The sequence below is a fragment of the Protomyctophum parallelum genome, assembly GCF_964188405.1.
Source record: "Protomyctophum parallelum genome assembly, chromosome: 14".
NCBI lineage: Eukaryota > Metazoa > Chordata > Actinopteri > Myctophiformes > Myctophidae > Protomyctophum > Protomyctophum parallelum.
The window spans coordinates 6,401,675-6,426,643 of NC_139709.1; the positions used below are offsets into that span (position 1 = coordinate 6,401,675).

The following is a 24,969-nucleotide window of genomic DNA, read 5'->3' on the forward strand; positions in this document are numbered from 1 at the left end:
GGATATGGACCCCTAGCTGGACTAAAAGGACGTGAAGATCCACTGCTTTACAAGACGAAGAATGTTAACGTTGACTGTCCTAGACCTTAATGTTTTACTTAAGTAAAAGTGTCAGTACTGCAATGTAGAACTATACTCTGTTACAAGTCTAAAAGACCAGAATTAAATTTACTTGAGTAAAAAGGTATTGGCATCAACATGTACTTAAAAGTACCAAAAGTATAAAGTACTCTTTATGCAGATTATGTCTCATTCAAAGTTTTTTCAAATGTAAAAACAATCTTTTTTTCCCTGCTATTTACAAATGGAGTTTATAATTAATCAAAATCTAAGTACCGGTAACTAAAGTTTTAAAATAAATGTTGTGGAGTAAAACAACAATATTTGCCTCTGAGATGTAGTGGAGAAGAAGTAAAATGGCAATATACAATACTTGGAGTAAAGCTCAAATACCTAAGTAAATTATATAGTTACTGTTTACCAGGTTAGCAAAAATGCTACCGTGATTCTAGATTTAACGAGGAAGCTATAAGTAGATACAGTAGTTTAATTTTTTCTTACAAACATTCTTTAATATACAACATTTCCCCTGGACTAAATGGATCCACTGCTTTACAAGACCATGTTAATGTTGACTGCATGTCCTATATGACCACAACACAATTCATCTACAATTCTACAAAACCGAGTAATAGTCACATTAAAAAAATGGGGGGAAAGGTGTCAAAAATACCCTATAAACAAATGGGATTGTTTTTCCAGATAATGCTGTCTGTCTGTCTGTCTGTCCGTCCGTCCGTCCGTCCGTCCGTCCGTCCGTCCGTCCGTATCTTGTGTTTTACATTGAAGACACATTGTGGAGGGGGAAATATGTAAATGTTCACTGGACAATACATCAAATATGTACAGTACTTTCTTTTCTCCAGATGATGGAGACTCGAAGGATGAATGATCAGATCTTTGTACAGGTTCAACAGAAGTGGCTCATGTTCGTCCCAGCAGTTGAGTTCATTGTCTTCCACCGGCCGGGCCTACTCTGTAACGATGCAAGTCAGGAACAATGCACGGCACCACGCCCCACCCGGTTATTTGCACCTCAGGAATTAGCATGACACATGAACCAAGTTCAACATGGCCTCTGGCCTCTTTTGGCAATTTGCCATAGAATGGGCATACATTTTGTCAAAAATATGTGATCTACCATCAGAGTCACACAGTGATGCGTTGTGAGTTTGTAGATCTGGTAGCATACTTGTCATACAATAAAGAATATATGTTTTAAAGCTCTAGCAGTGATTCTCAACCCGTTTAATTTCAAGGACCCCCAGTTTGACGTGCATTAGTCTATGGACCCCCATTTACGGGCATTTCTATCTCATGAAAGGCAAAAGCCAATTTTATTTCAACAAGGCAATTCAATGTGCTTTACACAGAACACCAAGCAAAGGAAACATTTGTGAAATGACATTAGAATACTGAATACAATGCAAACACAAATCACACCCGCGTGAAGTGAGGGGCGCTCTTATCATCATACGTCATACATCTCATTCTGGCCAATCACAATGTATGTCCTCGTCTTCAATGTTTGTGTTAACACAAACACTCAGAACTGGCCATTCGTTGTCAATGGCATTTCATGTTTGTATTCGGACAATGACGTAAAACTGGCCATTCATTGTCAATGGCATTCCATGTTTGTCTGTGACTCTGTGTGATCTTGTAGATTTGCTTGCTATTCTCTAATTTGAAAAAGTGGTTAAAGTTCGTTCTATTAATCAGCATTGCTAGGGGAAAAAATACATTCTGACCCAGAGAATCACAACCTTTCAGATTTACTCCTTTTATGTTGAACTGACATATGCAATACTGGAGAAAGAAAACAGTTTGATCTGCACATCACTGCATTCATTCCATGATGTTAACTTGAGTCCAGCTGTGTGATGCTCCATAAACAAGCTTGTTGTCTCAAAGCCGCCTCACCTAAATATGCACTGCCACCTCTGTCATGAATTCATCCATTACTACAATAATGTACTTTGATATCACTGTTGAGAACAGGTTACATATAAGTAGTTAATTATTGGCCCCATTGATCATGAAACTTAGCTGAATATATATTTAAATAAAGTGTGGGTGGCTCTGAAAAGAATACATATGAAGTAGTGTCCATAAAATACATTCTAGTCTCCATGTTGTCCATAATGTGACACTACAACAAATACTTTTGTATTAATACAAAAGTATAGTCTACTGTACACACTAGTTTAAGTAAAATAATGCATGCCAATATACAACGTTGTTCCAAATGTTCCAAAGTCACATTTGTCTGCTCACATCACATTATTGTTAGTGGTAATGCATTGAAGTAGTTTATGTATAAGTGAAAGTGTAGCCTATGTGTGCCATAACCAAATACACAATGTACCTGCAGTTGATTGAAGATGAAAACACATGTTGATTTCTGTATTTTGATAGCAATACGTTTTTGACCACAAATTATGTATTAGAAGTCTATACATTCTAATCCAGCATTTCTCTCATAGCTAATACATGTCCAAATTGTGCTATACCATGAATCATTTTGGTTCAAATCAACATTGAATAGTGGACAATGAACACATGTGACCAGATTGGACTGAGAGCCTGCAATCGCACGAATAGTTCCAAATCATAAAAGGCCTACATTATCGAAACTGCAGCATGGGAAGATATGAAGTCATCATGGAATGTTATTTATGCTTTCCAAGGGTTTTTACAAATGTTTACATATAAATTATTGTATCAATCTCTTGCATGATAATATTTAATAATAGTATCTCAAACTTTTCTGAGTTGTGAGTACCCAAATACACTTTACAGATGAGGGGCAAGAAGAGGCAACATGTAAAATCAACTTTATTAGGGAGAGAGAAAAGAAATGCCAAGGAATAAAACAAACAAAAAACAGGGAAAGCAATATTGGAGTGCCAAAGATATTGACCAAAAATAACTGCAATTATATGATTATAGAGTTGAATAGCAATATTACTGTAAAAACAAATGGGTGATGTGACCAAGGGGGAGGAGTATGTGTGTGTGTGTGTGTGTGTGTGTAGGGGGGGGGGCGGTGCACATTGGCAGCTCTCTCTGTGCCTGTCCTCCCTTACGTCCTCAGAACACACATAAAAAGGAAAGGCTCTGAGCTCTCAAGTCATTCAATTTTCTATCTTCAACTACATTACTGCTCAAAATGTCAGGTCGAGGAAAGGGAGGAAAAGGTCTTGGAAAAGGTGGCGCCAAGCGCCATCGCAAGGTTCTTCGTGATAACATCCAGGGAATCACAAAGCCCGCTATCCGCCGTCTGGCTCGCCGTGGCGGAGTGAAGCGTATCTCCGGTCTGATCTACGAGGAGACCCGCGGTGTCCTCAAGGTGTTCCTGGAGAACGTGATCCGTGACGCCGTCACCTACACCGAGCACGCCAAGAGAAAGACCGTGACTGCCATGGATGTTGTCTATGCTCTGAAGAGACAGGGACGCACTCTGTACGGCTTCGGAGGTTAAGGATGCTGACTTGATCTAATCTACCAACAACCCAAAGGCTCTTTTAAGAGCCACCCACACCTTCTTTAAAGAGTTTTACCCAATTTTAGACTACCGTTAACTTAGTAGTGTATTGATTACTGTTCAATTATTTGTTAGCGCAGGATCCAGTGGTTAGACTTTGTTGTGGAGCCTCGACCACAAAAGACTTGTTGAACAACGACTTTGGAATAATTTAAAATTTAAACTTACTTTGTGTGGTGTTAAAACACACACACACACACACACACACACACACACACACACACACACACACACACACGCACACAATTGCCCCTGTGGGTGTAACGAATAAAATAGTTTGGATAGATAACATAACAGAAAAAATAATAGCAGACCTACAAGCTGACAGTGCAACACATTGAAGCAGATGCAGGCCTACAGGACATTAAGAGCAGACAGGGTGGAGGAGAACAAGTACAGAGCCAACTCAGTTCAACCTTCCAAATATAGAGGTTAAGAAGACAGTAGCCTCTGACTGAATGTCTCAATCAAATGTTCAAGTTTATTGGTAAACATCATTGCATAACTGAATTTGGATGTTTCTTACAATTCCAGGCAAGAGGACCGCTCTGTATAAAAAAACAAACAAAACATTATCTTTGTCATTGGCGTTTTTAAAACATTGAACTAAAAACAAACATGAATTATCCCTTCATTGTCAATACATGGCGTTTTTAAAACAATTATAAATTATTATAAATTTACCATACATATTAATAATGCATAAAGGGGCTATTATATTTAGCCCCTCACAATGTTACAGGGACAATAGAGCACACGAGCGGGAAAACATAATACAGAAAACAAAGACTCTTTGTGGCAGGATCAGCCAATCATATGCTAGGAGTCCCACGCTTCATTTGGATTGGCTCTGTATAAATAGTGGTACGAGAGCGTCCTCTTACACATTCTTCACTGCAACTGAACTATTCTATTGAATACAATCACGATGCCTGAAGTAGCGAAACCAGCACCCAAGAAGGGCTCCAAGAAGGGCGCCGTCACCAAGACCGCCACGAAGGGTGGCAAGAAGCGCAGAAAGGGAAGGAAGGAGAGCTACGCCATCTACATATACAAGGTCCTGAAGCAGGTCCATCCCGACACCGGTGTCTCTTCCAAGGCCATGGGCATCATGAACTCCTTCGTCAACGACATCTTCGAGCGCATCGCCGGTGAAGCCTCCAAACTGGCTAACTACAACAAGAAACGCACCATCTCATCCAGGGAGATTCAGACCGCCGTCCGCCTGCTGCTCCCCGGTGAGCTGGCCAAGCACGCCGTGTCTGAAGGCACCAAGGCTGTGACCAAGTACACCAGCTCCAAGTAAACTCTTCTGTCTGCTCTAAACACAACGGTCCTTTTAAGGACCACCCATCTTTTCTAAGAAAGGGTTTATCCAAATACTATAAGCAAATGGCCTTTACAGACTGTCTGCTAGTCCAGTCATCTGACGCTGATCTGAATAACTGCTAAAACTAGGCATGTAATTTGCGGCACCTTCAAAACAGCACAGTCGTTGCGGGCATTTGGGCGTTGGTGTGCGTGCAGCCTGTGTATGTAATTCCAAGCCTTGATATATGTACTGTGATGCCTTGTGGAAATTCAATAAAGTACTGTGCATTAATGAGCAACACTTATTGCTGTAAATGCTGTTCAACATTATGAACTTGAAAGAAGTGTCATGTAGATTTCATATTTGCTCCACTACTGCATGATCTAAAAAATAATTTATAATTCTAATTTCTTCATGGTCTTACATCGTTTAAGTGGACATTGGAAAGCAGTGTAATATACCGGTAGGGTAATTTCACCATTACTTAATTAAATAATACTAGGGGAAGTAACTAGGACGTTCAATAGAGCAATTGATGCACTTATATTGTGTTTTAAGGATATTGGACAATACTCTCATATGGAAACAGTGAGTGGCTCTTAAAAGAGCCTTTGTGGGGTTTGGTCAGTCGAAATGAAGCAGGTTTATTTCTTGGCAGCTTTCTCGGTCTTCTTGGGCAGCAGAACAGCCTGGATGTTGGGCAGCACACCGCCCTGAGCGATGGTCACTCCACCCAGCAGTTTGTTGAGCTCCTCGTCGTTGCGGACGGCCAGCTGGAGGTGACGGGGGATGATACGACTCTTCTTGTTGTCGCGGGCAGCGTTTCCAGCCAACTCCAGGATCTCAGCGGTCAGATACTCGAGGACAGCCGCCAGATAGACCGGGGCGCCGGCACCGACTCTCTGGGCATAGTTGCCTTTACGCAGCAGCCTGTGGACACGACCCACGGGGAACTGGAGCCCGGCACGGGATGAGCGGGTCTTAGCCTTCTGCCTGACCTTTCCTCCAGTTTTTCCTCGTCCACTCATTTTGTATTAGGTTAGGTTTATTTCTAGAATGATATGCACTCGAAGAAATGTGCTGGGGTAGAGGCGTGCGAGACTTTTTATATATTCAGCTTAGTAAAGTATAGTGTGGCGTTGTGCGCCCCGCCAATCATAGAGACGGACGAGAGCGCGGGCTGAGTGTGTATGAGTTTCCCACCAATCACTGCTAGTGGTGTGATCGGTTCCTCCCAGTGTAAACTCTGACTCCTCCCAAATTGGGAGGTTCCTGACACACATCTTCAACAACACTGAAAGAGTGTGCTGCACTGCTGCCTCTCAGAGTTACACGTCAGTACAACTGCTTTACAGAGATAAATGTTAAGAACCAAACAGACCACATGTAAATAAGATTAAGAAACCTCAGCTAGCTAGCTGACTGACTGCCTAAGACTATCTTATTCTTGTAAATAAGCATACTTTTATGTACATAATACATTTAGTGTCACAGCATGGATTTCAGTGCCTGCATATAATATTCAAGTCCAAGACACGTTTTAGTTTAGCCGCAATTTGCAACTAGATTTTTTTATAATGGGATGAATCTAGAGTTCCAATACCCTCCATCCCATTATAAAAAAATCTACAGTTGCAAATTGCGGCTAGTTTTAGTTCTAGTCCACAATCATCATTATGTAGTCCAAATAAGTTTGACCACATTAATATGTTGTATGTGAATATGAGTGTTAATTATGTATCAAGACAAGAGATAACTACTTATTTTACACGTGTGTGTGTGCTCTTTCACTGCAACCCAACACTGCCGAAGATGTTGTGGTGATTTTTCAACCTACTGGTGGAGCTATAAAGGGTAGATGTGTACATTTCCAGGCAAAGGTTTTCCCGTGGCCTCTAGGGAGTGTGCATACAAACACAGATCCATGCAGTTAGAGGTGAAAACACTAATCGGCCAGTTATAGCGCCACCATGAGGCTGAGTTGAAAATGTTCCAGTGGTATTTTTTCCTTGGCCTAGTGGGAATGTGCATGCACAATTTCACTGAAATCACAAGATGTCTTCATGATTTGTTGCATTTTGTTTGAAACAGAGCACTCCTGTGAACTTTGAAAGCCAATCTTAGGCAATCAGGATGGATGGAGTCCTAGAAATCTGAAAGACATGTTTCATTGAATGGCTCTAGAGACTGTGTACAAATGTGCATACTGTTTGGACATCTGTAGGTGTACTGTCCAAAAAAAATGTTTTGCACAAAGCGGCCTGGTGGTGGCGCTATAAGAGGCCAATGTGAAAACCTTGGGGCTGAGGTTCAGTGTGTGTGCAGAGTATGGCTGCGATCAAGCCAAGGTGCCGGAGATTAGCTGTCCACAGAGTTTGGCTGCCAGAATTATGTTTTTGTTATTTCTTATTTTCTACCTTCCACTTTGCATTATTTGATATTTTGGTAAAGAGTATTTATTTGTTGCGCCATTTATCTACGTCATTTCCGGTCTCATGACCATATATGGGTTCAAGTCAGCATGGCTGACACGCATTGTACACTTCCTCCTGTGCAGTATGCAGACAGGAGGGTTGTGAAGGCAGTTAAGGTTCTTTTGGTTTCTGTGTCAATATTTTGTGTTTGTCAATATTTAAGTTGTATGTTTTGTTTTGTTATGAGTCTATTTGATCAATTTGTGTTTTTTTCCAGTCTTGATTGTTTTTTATGTTCATATGGGTTCCTTCCTTCATTCCCTTGATCCCTATGTGAAGCCATGAGGTGAATATTGTTTGTACTATATTTTCGTTATGTTTATGTGCGTTATGCTTTGTTCTATTTATCAGTTTTTATGTTGGCTTGTTGATCGAAGTGAGAGAAATAAAGCCACCAGTACCAGAGAAACAACTGACTCGTCAATGGGAGTGACACAGAGGGACACACACACACAAACACATGGACGAACTGAGTGCAAAACATACTCTCCATGCCGTCTGCCTGGTGGAGACAATAATAATAATAATGTAAAGTAGGTTCTGGTTCTTCGAAGATCAATGGGACTGGAATACTAAAGAGAGGGCAGTGATCAAAGCACTCAAAAGGTTAAAATGAGGAGAGTGGATGAATATACATACTTTATTTATAACTTTTATAAATAAAGTACATCTATTTTTATCCACTCTCCTCATTTTTAACCTTTCGAGTGCTCTTGTAGAAATGTTTATTTATTTGCCCCGTGTCATAGAGCAATGTATGTATATTATTTGTTTCAGTTTGCTGGAAACTAGTATTCCATAGTATTTATTAGCTATATTACAGCAGTTCCAGTCAGATTGACGTGTGTCTGCAATGCCCCTGCAATCGGTGCCAGTGATGCATGGTACCTCCCCAAACAAGGAGGTTCCAGAACACTGACCAATCATAGGACGACGGCGTCTCCGTGGCGCTTATAAAAGCAGCAGTTTGCTCTACTTAGTTATTCTATTCTCGACCTCTTTAGAACAGACAATGGCAAGAACAAAGCAGACAGCTCGTAAGTCCACCGGGGGCAAAGCGCCCAGGAAGCAGCTCGCCACCAAGGCAGCTCGTAAGAGCGCGCCGGCCACCGGTGGAGTGAAGAAGCCTCACCGTTACCGTCCCGGTACAGTGGCTCTGAGGGAGATCCGTCGTTACCAGAAATCCACCGAGCTGCTGATCCGCAAGCTGCCCTTCCAGCGCCTGGTGAGGGAGATCGCCCAGGACTTCAAGACCGACCTGCGCTTCCAGAGCTCCGCCGTCATGGCTCTCCAGGAGTCGGCAGAGGCTTATCTGGTCGGTCTGTTTGAAGACACCAACCTGTGCGCCATCCACGCCAAGAGGGTGACAATCATGCCCAAAGACATCCAGCTGGCCCGTCGTATCCGCGGAGAACGTGCTTAAACTCATCTGTCACTGCCACATCCCCAAAACGGCTCTTTTAAGAGCCACCAAATGTGTTATTTAAAGAGCTATTATCCTTTGATATTGACTAGTTATGCACTTTTAACTAACTTCACAATGAGCCTAAAACTACTGAAATTATTCCATTTGGTAATGTGTGCTGAGACATTTGACTAACTCACATGTGCACATTAAAATTCTCTGTTTATTCATCAATGCCATTGCACAATAAAACAATACAAATACTGTATCATTGGAGTTGCATTGTGTGACGGCTATAAGTCATTAAAACTGCTACCTGTGCGTGCTCCTTACTATTAATTATCTCAGACACCCATTCACATGAAATTATTATCATTAGTTTAGCATTAATTTGTAAGTAATAATCACTTTTTGGGGTTACTATGAAAGGCAAAGCCAATTTTATTTCAACAAGGCAATTCAATGTGCTTTACACAGAACACCAAGCAAAGGAAACATATTTGTGAAATGTCATTAGAATACTGAATACAATGCGAACAAATCACACCCGTGTGAAGTGAGGGGCGCTCTTATCATCATACATCTCATTCTGGCCAATCACAATGTATGTCCTCGTCTTCAATGTTTGTGTTAACACAAACACTCAGAACTGGCCATTCATTGTCAATGGCATTTAATGTTTGTGTTTAGGACACACTGTTTACGTGCACACTAATTGCCTTCAGCTCCTAATCCTGTAAATGTTTTAAACCTTTTTGTAATCAGTAGGCTTTTTTGTTGTTTCATGCTCTTTAAATGTTGTAATATTGTATTTTTCTTATATGAAGTATTACTAAACGTTTATTTTAATGTTGTATTTTATGATGTAATTTTTATATGGAAAGCACTTTGGGTCAACTTCTGTTGTTTTTAAATGTGCTATATAAATAAAGGTGACTTGACTTGACTTGACTAAAGGCTCCACATAGATGGGGCTTGTGCCCCACAAATAATAACAATACTGCAAGTCTGTCTGTGACTGTGTGTGATCTGCTATTCTGCTATTAATCAGCATCACTAGGGGGGGGGGGGGAAATACATCCTGACCCAGAGAATCACAACCTTAGATTTACTCCTTTTATGTTGAACTGACACATGCAATACTGGAGAATGAAAACAGTTTGATCTGCACATAACTGCATTCATTTCTTAATGTTAACTTGAGTCCAGCTGTGTGAAGGCTCATACATAGTCTGGATTTACGGTGGTGGGGTGACCACCGAACTACAACATGATGTCACGAGCCGCGGTGAAGAGCAAACCACCGCCACCGCTCCAGCCCTTCTCTCTGTTTTTACTCACCACCGCTCAACGTTATTTCAGCTCCGGTGGTCAGCTCACCACCGGAGCGGTGGTCACCTTACCACCGAAAATCCAGACTATGAATAGGCCTTTAGGCTCCACAACCAACGAACTACAACATGACGTCACGAGGCGCGGTGAAGAGCAAACCACCGCTCCAGCCCTTCCTTCTCTCTGTTTTTAATATGCTGCTTGTCATCATATAAATACATCACATCAAATACATACATGTCATCCAAAACAATCCATTTAGACTAGAGCAAAAACACTTAGACGCCAGAGAGCGTGAGCAAACATCACCATGCTTTGGTGCCATGTGTACTATCCGCACGCACCCCCCAACGTAGCCTGGCTAATAACCCAGACTCAAATCACACGGTCGTGGCAGGCAATTTATTTTGCCAACGGCTGATTCGGTCTGGTTTATTAACCAGGCTACCCCCTAACGCCCAAATGCCTGCACCTGCATGTGCTGTTCTGAAGGTCTCGCCACTCGCCAACAAATAGCACCATGCTTTGGTGCCATGTGTGTCTATCCGCTGGCGTGCAAACAAAACCCTCAGAGCCACACACTCAGTATAAACATTTAAAAGTATAAAACATGTAGACATACCGCGACCGGGAGTCCTCACATCAGAATACTACTCACTGTGGCTGAATAAGGGCAAAAAATATATATACATACGTTACAAAGTACATTTGTCTGGGCTGTGCTAAAATGACTACAGTGCCAAAGTGGGCCAGTGGGGCAGTCTCTTCAGGTCCATTGTTTTTCTCCTTTTAAGTTCAGTTTTAGTTTGTTTAAAAACAGTGTTTGTGTCTATTACCACGTTGTCCATTGCCATTTTGCACCGAGTCTTCCAAATCTTAACAATGGTTACACAAATACAAACCCAAAATATATCAAAATGTTCTTTTCTGCAGTTAAAAATACCGTACAAAATGTTCCTGTGACATGGCACCCTCACGCCTATATCGTGCATCTTGCTCCAGATTGCTTTTGACCTATTGCAGTCTATGAGCAAGTGCCATATGGTCTCCAACTCTTCACAGTCTGGCATGGGGCATGGTCACCTCACCACCGAAATTCCGACTATGAATAGGCCTTAACCAAGCTTGTCTCAGAGTCACCTCACCTACATAATGCACTGCCACCTCTGTCATGACTCCATCCATTACTACTATAATGTACTTTGATATCACTGTTGAGAACGGATTACTTATAAGTAGTTAATTATTGGCCTCATTGATCATGAAATATTCAAAGAAAGTGTGGGTGGCTCTGAAAATAATACATATGAGGTAGTGTCCATAAAATACATCCCTCCATGTTGTCCATAATGTGACATTACAACAAATACTTTTGTATTAATACAAAAGTATACTCTACTGTACACACCCCAGTTTAAGTAAAATAATCCATGCCAATATGTGTCACATGTGTCTGCTTACATCATCACATTATTATCAGTGTTAATGGATGGAGTGTAACAGTGAATGTGTGCCATAACCATAACCAAATATATAATGTACCTGTGTCGTTTTCTGTATTTTGATCACAATACGTTTTTGACCACAAATGGACCAAGTGTTACAACCTCTGTCATTGGAAGTTGGTATCAACTCCACAATGCTGTTGTCAACTGGAGTGTGTTTACTTGTGTCAGAAAACCTTCTGTTTATAGAAAAACGGAAGACAAAGCAAAAGTATAGTTTATGTTATTGCATCGCCATGAATGTCTGCTAAGACGAGTTTGAGTATCATTGTCAATTTATCGTAGTTTAAAATGTTTTATAAGACAAATGATCTAGTAAACACTGGTGTCAGACTGTGGAAGGGTGATGTTTTTAGCACATCACTTAAAAACTAGAGTGCCGTTTTCATATCAGATGTATTGATGTAAGAAAGGAGCATGTGTTTTAACTGATCAGCTCTTTGTTGCATTAAATAATATACCCAGTAGATAGTTATATGATGTTTTAGTCGAGGAGAAAACACAAAAGTGTCACATTAAGATACTGCAGTAGAGCTGCTGTGTGTGTTGAGTCTAGATGGTTCTCATGTGGTGTTTAAGTCCAGCCCCTTCAGAGCGTTCGGCATCACTCTGAGAGTTTACTTTACAGGAGGAACAGCAACCTACTATCCGAGAGAATAATGGCAGAAGTCGCTCCAGCACCAGCTCCGGCCAAGGCCGCTAAGAAGAAGGCAGCTCCCCGACCCAAGAAGACCGGCCCCAGCGTCGCTGAGCTGGTCGTCGAGGCCGTGTCCGCCTCCAAGGAGCGGAGCGGTGTGTCTCTCGCTGCGGTCAAGAAGGCTCTGGCTGCCGGTGGCTACGATGTGGAGAAGAACAAGGTCCGCGTAAAGACCGCCGTCAAGAGCCTGGTCACTAAAGGCACCCTGGTCCAGCTCAAAGGCACCGGCGCGTCTGGTTCTTTCAAGATTAACAAGGCAGAAGCGGTGAAGGTAAAGAAGCCTGCAGTTAAGAAAGCAGTCAAAGCAAAGAAGCCTGCAGCGGCCAAGAAACCCGCAGCGGCTAAGAAATCACCCAAGAAGGCGGTAGCAAAGAAGCCCGTAGCCGCCAAGAAATCACCCAAGAAAGCCAAGAAGCCTGCCGCAAAGAAAGTAGTAGCTAAAAGCCCGAAGAAGGTCACCAAGAGCCCCAAGAAAGTGGCTAAGAAGCCCGCAGCAGCCAAGAAATCTCCAGCCAAGAAGGTTGCCAAGCCCAAGGCAGCAAAGAAGGCAGCTCCCAAAAAGAAGTAAACCGTCTGCTCCATATTTATACCCACAAAAGGCTCTTTTAAGAGCCAACCACATTGTTTTATAAGAGTATCCTATCCTCACTATAATGGTGTTCAACATTGAATAGTGTACAATGACATATGGCAGTTCCAAATAAATAAAAAAAAAGGACTAGGGTTCCCCAATTTGCGGGGCCATCTGCGGAGCGCCCCCTTGTGGCCTGCGGAAGAATCCCCCCCCCCAAATGTTTAAATGTTTATTTATTTTTTGGGGGGGGGTCCCAGCTATACATGGCATTAAATGGGGGTCAGTAGCCTCTGCATGTCAAACTGGGGGTCCTTTTCAAATGGGGTTGCCCTGATCATTAATTTCAGGGCAAGACCTCTACCTTGTGCGTGCCGACTCGGCCCCCAGCCTGGTACCGTAGTCAAAATATGGCCCTTGAGGAAAATTAATTGGGGAACCCTGATAGATGGTTCTGTTATGACTTCTCCTCTGGATGCTGTAGTGTTTAGATGGTTCTGTTATGACTGCATGCTGTAGTGTTTAGATGTTTCTGTTATGACTTATCTTCTGCATGTTGTAGTATTTAGATGGTTCTGTTATGACTTCTCCTCTGGATGTTGTAGTATTTAGATGGTTCTGTTATGACTTCCCCTCTGCATGCTGTAGTATTTAGATGGTTCTGTTATGACTTCTCCTCTGGATGCTGTAGTATTTAGATGGTTCTGTTATGACTGCATGCTGTAGTATTTAGATGGTTCTGTTATGACTTCTCCTCTGCATGCTGTAGTGTTTAGATGGTTCTGTTATGACTTCTCCTCTGCATGCTGTAGTATTTAGATGGTTCTGTTATGACTTCTCCTCTGCATGCTGTAGTGTTTAGATGGTTCTGTTATGACTTCTCCTCTGCATGCTGTAGTATTTAGATGGTTCTGTTATGACTTCTCCTCTGCATGCTGTAGTGTTTAGATGGTTCTGTTATGACTTCTCCTCTGCATGCTGTAGTATTTAGATGGTTCTGTTATGACTTCTCCTCTGCATGCTGTAGTGTTTAGATGGTTCTGTTATGACTTCTCCTCTGCATGCTGTAGTATTTAGATGGTTCTGTTATGACTTCTCCTCTGCATGCTGTAGTGTTTAGATGGTTCTGTTATGACTTCTCCTCTGGATGCTGTAGTATTTAGAATTATCGAGAATACAGCATAGGCAAATAAGCCATGAAGTCATGTAATGTTATTATTTATCTTAGCTTACGCATGTTTTATGATAAATGCTTTTGTGATGTATTCCCATGCTTTTGTTCTTGATTATTGTAAATCGCTCTGGATTAAGAGCGTCTGCTAAATGCCTAAATTGTCAAAATTGTCAATTTATGCTTTCCAAGGGTTTTTACAAATGTTTACATACATTTTTGTCTTTATTGTCTTATTGTCTCTTGCATGATAATAATATTTGATATTTAATAATAATATCTCAAACTTATGTAGCGCTTTTCTCAGATTCTTCTTGCCCCTCATGTGTAAAGTGTATTTTGGTACTGGTATTTGGTTTACACATGAGGGGCAAGAAGAAGCAACATGTAAAATCTACTTTATTAGGGAGTTAAAGAAGATGAATGCCAAGGAATAAAACCAATAAAAACAGGGAAAGCAATATTGGAGTGGCAAAAATATTGACAAAAAATAACAGCAATTATATGATTATAGAGTCGAATAGCAATATTACAGTAAAAACAAATGGGTGGTGTGACCAAGGGGGGGGAGTGTGTGTGTGGGTGGGGGGAGGGTGCACATTGGCAACGCCTACGCAGCTCTCACTCTGCCTGTCCTCCCTTACGTCCTCAGAACACACATAAAAAGGCAAGGCTGTGAGCTCTCAAATCATTCACTTTTCTAGCTTCAACTACATTACTGCTCAAAATGTCAGGTCGAGGCAAGGGAGGAAAAGGTCTTGGAAAAGGTGGCGCCAAGCGCCATCGCAAGGTTCTTCGTGATAACATCCAGGGAATCACAAAGCCCGCTATCCGCCGTCTGGCTCGCCGTGGCGGAGTGAAGCGTATCTCCGGTCTGATCTACGAGGAGACCCGCGGTGTCCTCAAGGTGTTCCTGGAGAACGTGATCCGTGACGCCGTCACCTACACCGAGCACGCCAAGAGAAAGACCGTGACTGCCATGGATGTTGTCTATGCTCTGAAGAGACAGGGACGCACTCTGTACGGCTTCGGAGGTTAAGGATGCTGACTTGATCTAATCTACCAACAACCCAAAGGCTCTTTTAAGAGCCACCCACACCTTCTTTAAAGAGTTTTACCCAATTTTAGACTACCGTTAACTGGTCTAGCTTTGTATGGGGGAAAATGCCACAAATTGGTTTTAAACTTAAGATCAACTATAATGCTGCCATGTACGGGGTGTTCGAAGAAAGAATGTCTGCTGTGGAACAAGATTTTTACTGGTATGTAATTTGCACTGTGGTAAACAAACTGTGGAAAACCAGGTGTGCCATGGTAATTCACCAGGAGACCATCTCGGGAGAGGTGGTCTTCAAACAAATCCAAACTGAACTAAAAAGACAAAGAACTCTTGACACACGAAAAAAGAAACTGACACCATGGCACCTACTAACATTGTAAAAAAAAAAAAAAAAAAAAAAAAAAAAACTTTTGTATTGAAATGCATTGATTTATATATTTTTATATTTTTGTAACTTATGTGTATGTGTAATTTTGCATAAACTGTAAACCCTGAATAATTTTCAATAAAGTATATATAAAAAGCAAGGGAGGAAAAGGTCTTGGAAAAGGTGGCGCCAAGCGCCATCGCAAGGTTCTTCGTGATAACATCCAGGGAATCACCAAGCCCGCTATCCGCCGTCTGGCTCGCCGTGGCGGAGTGAAGCGTATCTCCGGTCTGATCTACGAGGAGACCCGCGGTGTCCTCAAGGTGTTCCTGGAGAACGTGATCCGTGACGCCGTCACCTACACCGAGCACGCCAAGAGAAAGACCGTGACCGCCATGGATGTTGTCTATGCTCTGAAGAGACAGGGACGCACTCTGTACGGATTCGGAGGTTAATAACGCTGACTTGATCTAATCTACCAACAACCCAAAGGCTCTTTTAAGAGCCATCCACGTTTTCTTTAAAGAGTTTATTCAGACACTTTTCTATTAAGATAATACCATATAGCAACTACAGTATTTATAAATTAATGTAACTTGTAGCTATATTTGTAGTGTATTAACTGAACTGCCCCGTGAGGTCTAGCACGCCATGTCTGAAGGCACCAAGACTTTCTAAGTACACCAGCTCCAAGTAAACATTTTTGTCTATCCAAACATTTCTGTCTATCCATCATTTCAAAGCCTGTCAGATAAACCATCTAGTTAAGGTCAGTCGTCTCACGCTAATCTGAATTACAATGATAAAACTAGTTTTTTATTATTATGAACTACTGTGCATTAATTCATAAACATACAAAATATTGCTGTTAATGGGGTTCAACATTTGTATTAATGAATAATATTACATTATCTACACTACATTAGCAATCATGTAAAATGAACACATATGATCACAAGATAAAAAGGTCTATTAATACAATAGGTGAGTCCTGAGTGAGACGTTTATTAAGGGTGTTCTGAACAGGCAGCTGACAGGACGTCAGTTGTGGGTCCTCACAACCCCATAACGTTAACGCGGTGTGAGAGAGCTATGCTCGGCTGCTCACTTGTCATTTGGTAAGCCTATATGTTCTTTTTGTAGGCTATATGTATCTATGGATTGTCATGGGTTTTGTATGATCTAAAATTAGAGTATTTTCATATTGTCAGGTCTACACCACACTTGTTGCAGTGCGCTGTACTCGGATACAGTTCTCTGAAGATATGTTTGGGGCGTGGCTTCCCCAGTACTATCTGTAGTCCCCAGCAAAGTGTTCTAAAATCTTCTAACCTAAATTTATATATATATATATATATATATATATATATATATATATATATATATATATATATATTATTTCACTGACGTGTGCTTTATATTGTGTTTATATATTAAATGCTATATTGAATTGTGACAGTTGTGCATTACATTATAGATTTGGCATACCTGATAATGTAATCTGTATATTATTCAACTGTTCAATGACTGTGAGTCATTGCTTATGGGTGCATGCTATATAGCAGTGGTTCCCAAAGTGGGGTCCGGGGACCCCCAGGGGTCCTTGAGGGGGTAAAGCTAAATGATAGTTTAGAACCAAATGGACCCTTATGGTTCTGTAACTCTGAATGGTACCAAATGGACCCGTTGGTTCCATTCGTACACTCTCAGAGTTACATCAACATTGATTTTACAATATAAATCAGTGGTCCCAGAGATAGAAATGTCATTAAATGGGGGTCTGTAGACTAATGCATGTCAAACTGGGGGTCCTTGAAATTAAACTGGTTGAGAATCACTGCTAGAGCTAGCCGCAATTTGCAACTCTAGATTTTTTTTATAATGGGATGAATATAGAGTTGCAATACCCTCCATTGACTCCCCACTCAACTTTTTTGGTTTGCGATCTGCATGCTTGTCTTAAACGACGTTAAACTCACCAACATTGCAGCTGTAGTACAAGCTTGAATTATCCTCTTTCAATCTGCCGAGCTTGTTTTTCATAAAAATCCACCGTAGAGATGTTATGAGCTACTTTCTGTCAAGACATCCTCTGCAAGTGATTATTTCTCTAAGTGCTGGAGTTTGGAAGCACTCGTCGTAAGTCACTGAACGGCCCTGCGTTCAACCTGTTTCGAATTTGCACATAATGCAGGAGGCAGCAGCACGACCCGTTAATAAAAACGAGTGCTTCCAAACTGCAACACTTGAATCACTTGCAGAGGATGTCTTGACATAACATATCTATGGTGGATTTTTATGAAAAACAAGCTCGGCAGATTGAAAGAGGATAATTCAAGCTTGTACTACAGCTGCAATGTTGGTGAGTTTAACGTTGTTTAAGACAAGCAGATCGCAAACCAAAAAAGATGAGTGGGGAGTCAATGGAGGGTATTGCAACTCTAGAGGAAAATCTAGAGTTGCAAATTGCGGCTATGCTAGAGCTGTCATAATCTTCTCTTATGGAGGTCCCAGGCATATATCTTTCAAATGGGGTGGGCTCATTAGTGTCAATTTGGGGGTCCTTGACATGGCAAAATGTGGGAACCATTGCTATAGAGCATATATGTCAAACTCAAGGCCCGGGGGCCAAATCAGGCCCGTGAATGAATTATCTTTGGCCCGCGGGATGATATTTAATTAGTATTAAAACTGGCCCTCTGGTATATTGCACGGAAAACCATAATACTACATGTCCCACAATGCACTGCAAGTGCATTGTCACATATCGAGGGCCCACAATCGCAAGCATGCCCTTCTCTTCCATATTGATCAGCAGTGAAAGTATATCACTTGTGGTCAACTTTCAGCTACCCATCTCCTCAAAAATGGCACGTGTGTTGAAACACAGTCTGGCCCTCGACTTGTATCAATTTCTTTATTTTGGCACACTGTGTATTTGAGTTTGACATCCCTGCTATAGAGGGTATGCACATGCATAAAGTCAATGGCAAATTGAGTGGCAAAGTGAGTTTAACATTGTTTAACGATGCTTAATGCAATCAGAAAGGACATTTCTGTTTGTCAAGGCCAGAAAGTATTTATTTGTCACTCAGTAGGCCTTCCTGCATAACTTTCGGGTTTGATGATGATGTCACGCGCATACCCTCTATTATTATCTGTACACGACACTGACCTGTTTGGTTGGAATGCACTACCCAAGTGTATAACCAATACAAATACAAAATTCATCTTTAAAATCAAGTTAAAAGAACACCTTATGTAAACCATACTGCAGTAACCCTGGGAAAATAATAATTCAAATGTAAAATGTGTTGAAAGTGATTTTTTGCTATGTTTTTCTTTGTTTTTTATTTCTTATTTTACTATGTTTTATTTTGAGTTAGTGTTTGTAAACAATTGTAAGTATTGCCTTTGTTAAATGTTAAATGTTTATGTTTGTCTGTGTCGGATCCCAGGAAGACTAGCTTTTGTTAAGGCAAAAGCTAATGGGGATCCTTATAAACAATAAACAAAAACAATTGGTTGAACAAACGGCCCTGTAAAGGACCGCTGTCCCTTTCCCTTCCATTTTAGATTCGATTTGTGTTCTTGTGAAATAACCACTTCTTAATGAACATCTAGAATTGATAGACCTTTATCGATGTGGAAAAATATAATAGCCTAATACCCAAAATATCTGTACATTCTTAATTTATATAATGTATATTAACCCCTCACCATGTTGCACGAGCGGGAAAACAGTATGCTTTGTATGGGGGAAAATGCCACAAATTGGTTTTAAACTTAAGATCAACTATAATGCTGCCATGTATGGGGTGTTCGAAGAAAGAATGTCTGCTGTGGAACAAGATTTTTACTGGTATGTAATTTGCACTGTGGTAAACAAACTGTGGAAAACCAGGTGTGCCATGGTAATTCACCAGGAGACCATCTCGGGAGAGGTGGTCTTCAAACAAATCCAAACTGAACTAAAAAGACAAAGAACTCTTGACACACGAAAAAAGAAACTGACACCATGGCACCTACTAACATTGTAAAAAAAAAAAAAAAAAAAAAAAAAAAAAAAACTTTTGTATTGAAATGCATTGATTTATATATTTTTATATTTTTGTAACTTATGTGTATGTGTAATTTTGCATAAACTGTAAACCCTGAATAATTTTCAATAAAGTATATATAAAAAGCGAAAACAGTATGCAGGAACAAAGACAAGACCCTCTTGGGGGAGGATCAGATCAGCCAATCATATATGGGAGTCGCACACTTAATTTGCATAGGCGTGATATAAATACTGGTGCAACTCCGATCACAGATCACTTCTTATCTTCGATCCACTGAGAAAGAAACATGCCTGAAGTAGCGAAACCAGCACCCAAGAAGGGCTCCAAGAAAGGTGCCGTCTCCAAGACCGCCACGAAGGGCGGCAAGAAGCGCAGAAAGGGAAGGAAGGAGAGCTATGCCATCTACATATACAAGGTCCTGAAGCAGGTCCACCCTGACACCGGTGTCTCTTCCAAGGCCATGGGCATCATGAACTCCTTCGTCAACGACATCTTTGAGCGCATCGCCGGTGAAGCCTCCAAACTGGCTAACTACAACAAGCGCCGCACCATCTCATCCAGGGAGATTCAGACCGCCGTCCGCCTGCTGCTCCCCGGTGAGCTGGCCAAGCACGCCGTGTCTGAAGGCACCAAGGCTGTGACCAAGTACACCAGCTCCAAGTAAACTGTTCTGTCTGCTCTAAACACAACGGTCCTTTTAAGGACCACCCATCTTTTCCAAGAAAGAGTTCATCCAAATACTATAAGCAAACAGCCTGTAGCGTAGGCTAAACCAGTTAGTCCAGGTCAGTCTTTTGACGCTGTTCTGAATAACTGCTGATACTGGACATGTAATGGTCTTTTTAATTGGGTACTGCACCTTAATTCAAGCAACAAATGTTTGGTATAAATGTTGTTCAATTTTATGAACTTTAAAGAAGCTTGTCATGTAGATTTCATTTTTGCAATCATGTAAATATAAATGACAAATGGAGCAAAGTTATCATTGCATATAAACTTAATTGAAATGGGCCAATGTGGGTGTCATAACGGCATGATCAAAAAAAAGTATAATTCAAATTTCTTAATCTCATTATTTACATAATACCAGGGGAAGTAACAATTAAATTGGAAATGACTCATATAGAAACAGTGGATGGCTCTTAAAAGCCTTTGTGGGGGTTTGTTCAGTCGAAATGAAGCAAGTTTATTTCTTGGCGGTCTTCTTGGTCAGCAGACCAGCCTGGATGTTGGGCAGCAACATATAGAATCTTATAAATAAGTATTGTGGTTACATGCCGATAGAACATTACTAGATATCATGCAAGCATTACACGAACAGCATTTGGAGCATAAATGTACATTAAACATTTAGGACTGCATGTAGAATAGAGCGGGAAGGAAAACAATGCATTAACTACCACGAAGCAGTGTGGGTTCATTTAACTAATTTTCCATTCAAACTGAAGAAATTAAGCAATACCCCGCTGTATAAATTAAGCTATAAAAGTGAGCATTTAGAATACCGGTATTGGAAATGACTCTTATGCAGAAACAGTGGGTGGCTCTTAAAAGAGCCTTTGTGGGAGTTTGTTCAGTCGAGTTAAGTAGGTTTATTTCTTGGCAGCTTTCTCGGTCTTCTTGGGCAGAAGAACAGCCTGGATGTTGGGCAGCACACCGCCCTGAGCGATGGTCACTCCACCCAGCAGTTTGTTGAGCTCCTCGTCGTTGCGGACGGCCAGCTGGAGGTGACGGGGGATGATGCGACTCTTCTTGTTGTCGCGGGCAGCATTTCCAGCTAACTCCAGGATCTCAGCGGTCAGATACTCGAGGACAGCCGCCAGATAGACCGGGGCGCCGGCACCGACTCTCTGGGCATAGTTGCCTTTACGCAGCAGCCTGTGGACACGACCCACGGGGAACTGGAGCCCGGCACGGGATGAGCGGGTCTTAGCCTTCTGCCTGACCTTTCCTCCGGTTTTCCCTCGACCACTCATTTTGTAGGTTTAGTTGTAGAGTAATAACAGCTCGAAGAAATGTGCTGGGGTAGAGGCGTGCGAGACATTTTATATATTCAGCTTAGTAAAGTATAGTGTGGGGTTGTGCGCCCCACCAATCATAGAGACGGACGAGAGCGCGGGCTGAGTGTGTATGAGTTTGTGTGATCGGTTCCTCCCAGTGTAAACTCTGACTCCTCCCAAAGAGGGAGGTTCCACCACACATCTTCAACAACACTGAGATTATTATTTTTTTAGCCCTCCAAGCAGAACCCAATGCTACTGAAGTTTCTGACTTTTTGACGACACAGAGCATGGGGTCCTGTTCCAGCAGTACCATGCCACCTGGTACGCAGACATACATAAAACATAAACAACGTGTTTATGGCCTGTCTGCGCTCTTTGACGATTTTTTTTCGTGTGAGGGTTTCTGAATATGTGAAGTATAAGTAACCATACATACCGCTGCGAATATCTCCTGTGGCGCGGAAGCCGTTAAGTATTTTTAATCTTTGTTTGACGGATTTGGTCGCTTTGATTCTTTTCTTCCTTCCTTGTTTATTGACACCTCATTGTACCGCCTATCTGGCTAGCTAGTGGCGCTATAGCTATGACAGAGCAGATCAGAGGCAGGGACGTAGCCGCACAAGCCAACCGCACACCGGGAGGCGGTACAATAAACGGTAAACAAACAAGAAGAAATAAAGCGACCAAATCGGTCAAACAACACGGCTTCCGCGCCACAGGAGATATTCGCAGCGGTATGTATAGGTACTTAAAGTTCACGAATTCAGAATAACTCAAACAAAAAAAAGCCGTCAAACGCCGCAGATACGATCTTAGAGAGCATATTTATGTCCGCGTTCCAGAATTCCCATACGAAAATATAGTTATGAACAGGGACCCTATATAAAACTCATCCAAATTTCAGAAAAGCTTTATGGAGGGTTCCGAGAGGGGCTAGATTTTTTTATAATGGGATGAATCTAGAGTTCCAATACCCTCCATCCCATTATAAAAAAATCTACAGTTGCAAATTGTGGCTAGTTTTAGTTAGTCCACAATCATCATTATGTAACCTACTGGTGGAGCTATAAAGGGTAGATGTGTACATTTCCAGGCAAAGGTTTTCCCGTGGCCTCTAGGGAGTGTGCATACAAACACAGATCCATGCAGTTAGAGGTGAAAACACTAATCGGCCAGTTATAGCGCCACCATGAGGCTGAGTTGAAAATGTTCCAGTGGTATTTCTACCTTGGCCTAGTGGGAATGTGCATGCACAATTTAACTGAAATCACAAGATGTCTTCATGATTTGTTGCATTTTGTTTGAAACAGAGCACTCCTGTGAACTTTGAAAGCCTTCTTAGGCAATCAGGATGGATGGAGTCCTAGAAATCTGAAAGACATGTTTCATTGAATGGCTCTAGAGACTGTGTACAAATTTGCATACTGTTTGGACATCTGTAGGTGTACTGTCCAAAAAAATGTTTTGCACAAAGCGGCCTGGTGGTGGCGCTATAAGAGGCCAATGTGAAAACCTTGGGGCAGAGGTTCAGTGTGTGTGCAGAGTATGGCTGCGATCAAGCCAAGGTGCCGGAGATTAGCTGTCCACAGTTTGGCTGCCAGAATTATGTTTTTGTTATTTCTTATTTTCTACCTTCCACTTTGCATTATTTGATATTTTGGTGAAGAGTATTTATTTGTTGCGCCATTTATCTACGTAATTTCCGGTCTCATGACCATATGGGTTCAAGTCAGCATGGCTGACAAGCATTGTACACTTCCTCCTGTGCAGTATGCAGACAGGAGGGTTGTGAAGGCAGTTAAGGTTCTTTTGGTTTCTGTGTCAATATTTTGTCTTTGTCAATATTTAAGTTGTATGTTTTGTTTTGAGTATTTGATCGATTTGTGTTTCTTTCCAGTCTTGATTGTTTTTTATGTTCATATGGGTTCCTTCCTTCATTCCCTTGATCCCTATGTGAAGCCAGTGAGGTGAATATTGTTTGTACTATATTTTCGTTATGTTTATGTGCGTTATGCTTTGTTCTATTTATCAGTTTTTATGTTGGCTTGTTGATCGAAGTGAGAGAAATAAAGCCACCAGTACCAGAGAAACAACTGACTCGTCAATGGGAGTGACACAGAGGGACACACACACACACAAACACATGGACGAACTGAGTGCAAAACATACTCTCCCCATGCCGTCTGCCTGGTGGAGACAATAATAATAATAATGTAAAGTAGGTTCTGGTTCTTCGAAGATCAATGGGACTGGAATACTAAAGAGAGGGCAGTGATCCAAGCACTCAAAAGGTTAAAAATGAGGAGAGTGGATGAATATACATACTTTATTTATAACTTTTATAAATAAAGTACATCTATTTGTATCCACTCTCCTCATTTTTAACCTTTCGAGTGCTCTTGTAGAAATGTTTATTTATTTGCCCCGTGTCATAGAGCAATGTATGTATATTATTTGTTTCAGTTTGCTGGAAACTAGTGTAGTGCCGGCCGCAGCTAGAAGAATATGCAGGCTTTAGACTCTCTTTATAAGGATAGATGACAAGGAGTTTATCATTGGAACGCCACCGGTCGCTCCGTTTATTATTATTCCCCACAACAACTGATCACAGCCAACACTGGCGCATCACAACACTGCGTCATCAAAGCACGCCAGCCTTCAGGCAAAAGCAAACGATCCTCGAGCCTACATACGTCCCCCCTTACAAAAGAAATGTCCCCATTTCGACGTAAACAACAAGGCATATTGAGAAGAGAAAAAAAAAAATTCCAGAACCAGAATTCCAAATTATCAAAAAAACAAACCAAAACAAAATAAAACCACTCAAACAGCGAGAAAACAGCCGCATAATCACACACCACCCAACAATTCTGCATCCCTGAGAACACACCCATGCAATACAAATACAAAATATAGAAAGAAAGTAACACAGAAGGCACATTCACAGTATTTAATCCCGTCAGTCCATCACATAATCCCCAAAACGTACAGGGGCTCGCACCGACCTCCCAGCCCGAGAGACCACAGGCGGAGCAGGCGTGCGCACCGGGGAATTGAGAGCAACATCCCCCCCCCAGGATCACAGTCCACGTCCGCAGGAGGAAGGAACGAGTTTGCATGGTCGTTGTGAGGGACTGCCTCCCCTTGCCCCACAGCAGGTGAGGAAGAGGGAAAGAGACCCTTTTCCGGGGCCCCCAACGGATACGTTACAGGCACGCAGCCTGTCATAATGGACGACCTGCAGAGGGGCCTCCCCGCCAAACGGGCTACTAATCTGATAGGTGACCCCGATCTCCTCATTCCGGTCCATTCTGCAACGCACCAGATAAGGGCCCTTCCAATGTGGAGCCAGCTTACGTCGACTCTCTGTGGGATCATTCAACCACACAAGGTCCCCAGGC

The 24,969-nt window shown here is 41.7% G+C and overlaps 9 protein-coding genes across 9 annotated transcripts; 7 read left to right on the plus strand and 2 right to left on the minus strand.

The window, feature by feature from the left end:
* Nucleotides 1–3,232: 3,232 nt before the first annotated feature.
* LOC310870588 (histone H4) lies at nt 3,233–3,544 on the plus strand (the record flags this gene model as incomplete). The annotated part of the gene is made up of 1 exon (XM_083781833.1): nt 3,233–3,544. The coding sequence occupies one exon, from the start codon at nt 3,233–3,235 to the stop codon at nt 3,542–3,544; it is 312 nt and encodes a 103-aa protein (XP_083637959.1).
* Nucleotides 3,545–4,346: 802 nt separating this feature from the next.
* LOC310870584 (histone H2B 1/2-like) lies at nt 4,347–5,061 on the plus strand. The gene has a single exon (XM_083781829.1). It carries the CDS (start codon nt 4,536–4,538, stop codon nt 4,911–4,913), a length of 378 nt encoding a protein of 125 aa, XP_083637955.1. The 5' UTR covers nt 4,347–4,535; the 3' UTR covers nt 4,914–5,061.
* A 502-nt stretch (nt 5,062–5,563) lies between these two features.
* Nucleotides 5,564–5,947, minus strand: LOC310870577 (histone H2A-like; the record flags this gene model as incomplete). Its single annotated transcript, XM_083781822.1, has 1 exon — nt 5,564–5,947. One exon carries the CDS (start codon nt 5,945–5,947, stop codon nt 5,564–5,566), a length of 384 nt encoding a protein of 127 aa, XP_083637948.1.
* A 2,458-nt stretch (nt 5,948–8,405) lies between these two features.
* Nucleotides 8,406–8,816, plus strand: LOC310870572 (histone H3.2; the record flags this gene model as incomplete). Its single annotated transcript, XM_083781813.1, has 1 exon — nt 8,406–8,816. The coding sequence occupies one exon, from the start codon at nt 8,406–8,408 to the stop codon at nt 8,814–8,816; it is 411 nt and encodes a 136-aa protein (XP_083637939.1).
* Nucleotides 8,817–12,294: 3,478 nt separating this feature from the next.
* Nucleotides 12,295–12,900, plus strand: LOC310870570 (histone H1-like; the record flags this gene model as incomplete). Its single annotated transcript, XM_083781811.1, has 1 exon — nt 12,295–12,900. One exon carries the CDS (start codon nt 12,295–12,297, stop codon nt 12,898–12,900), a length of 606 nt encoding a protein of 201 aa, XP_083637937.1.
* A 1,901-nt stretch (nt 12,901–14,801) lies between these two features.
* Nucleotides 14,802–15,113, plus strand: LOC310870587 (histone H4; the record flags this gene model as incomplete). The annotated part of the gene is made up of 1 exon (XM_083781832.1): nt 14,802–15,113. The coding sequence occupies one exon, from the start codon at nt 14,802–14,804 to the stop codon at nt 15,111–15,113; it is 312 nt and encodes a 103-aa protein (XP_083637958.1).
* A 525-nt stretch (nt 15,114–15,638) lies between these two features.
* On the plus strand, nt 15,639–16,026 carry LOC310870685 (histone H4-like; the record flags this gene model as incomplete). Its single annotated transcript, XM_083781954.1, has 1 exon — nt 15,639–16,026. A coding segment is annotated over one exon (318 nt), but the record flags the coding sequence as incomplete, so codon positions are not given.
* Nucleotides 16,027–19,851: 3,825 nt separating this feature from the next.
* Nucleotides 19,852–20,242, plus strand: LOC310870583 (histone H2B 1/2-like; the record flags this gene model as incomplete). The annotated part of the gene is made up of 1 exon (XM_083781828.1): nt 19,852–20,242. The coding sequence occupies one exon, from the start codon at nt 19,852–19,854 to the stop codon at nt 20,227–20,229; it is 378 nt and encodes a 125-aa protein (XP_083637954.1). The 3' UTR covers nt 20,230–20,242.
* Nucleotides 20,243–21,157: 915 nt separating this feature from the next.
* LOC310870578 (histone H2A-like) lies at nt 21,158–21,541 on the minus strand (the record flags this gene model as incomplete). Its single annotated transcript, XM_083781823.1, has 1 exon — nt 21,158–21,541. The coding sequence occupies one exon, from the start codon at nt 21,539–21,541 to the stop codon at nt 21,158–21,160; it is 384 nt and encodes a 127-aa protein (XP_083637949.1).
* Between the last annotated feature and the right edge of the window lie 3,428 nt (nt 21,542–24,969).

What these genes read in the sequence shown, in the direction of transcription:
- LOC310870584 (XM_083781829.1), top strand. Translation starts at nt 4,536, where the DNA reads ATGCCTGAAGTAGCGAAACCAGCACCCAAGAAGGGCTCCAAGAAGGGC.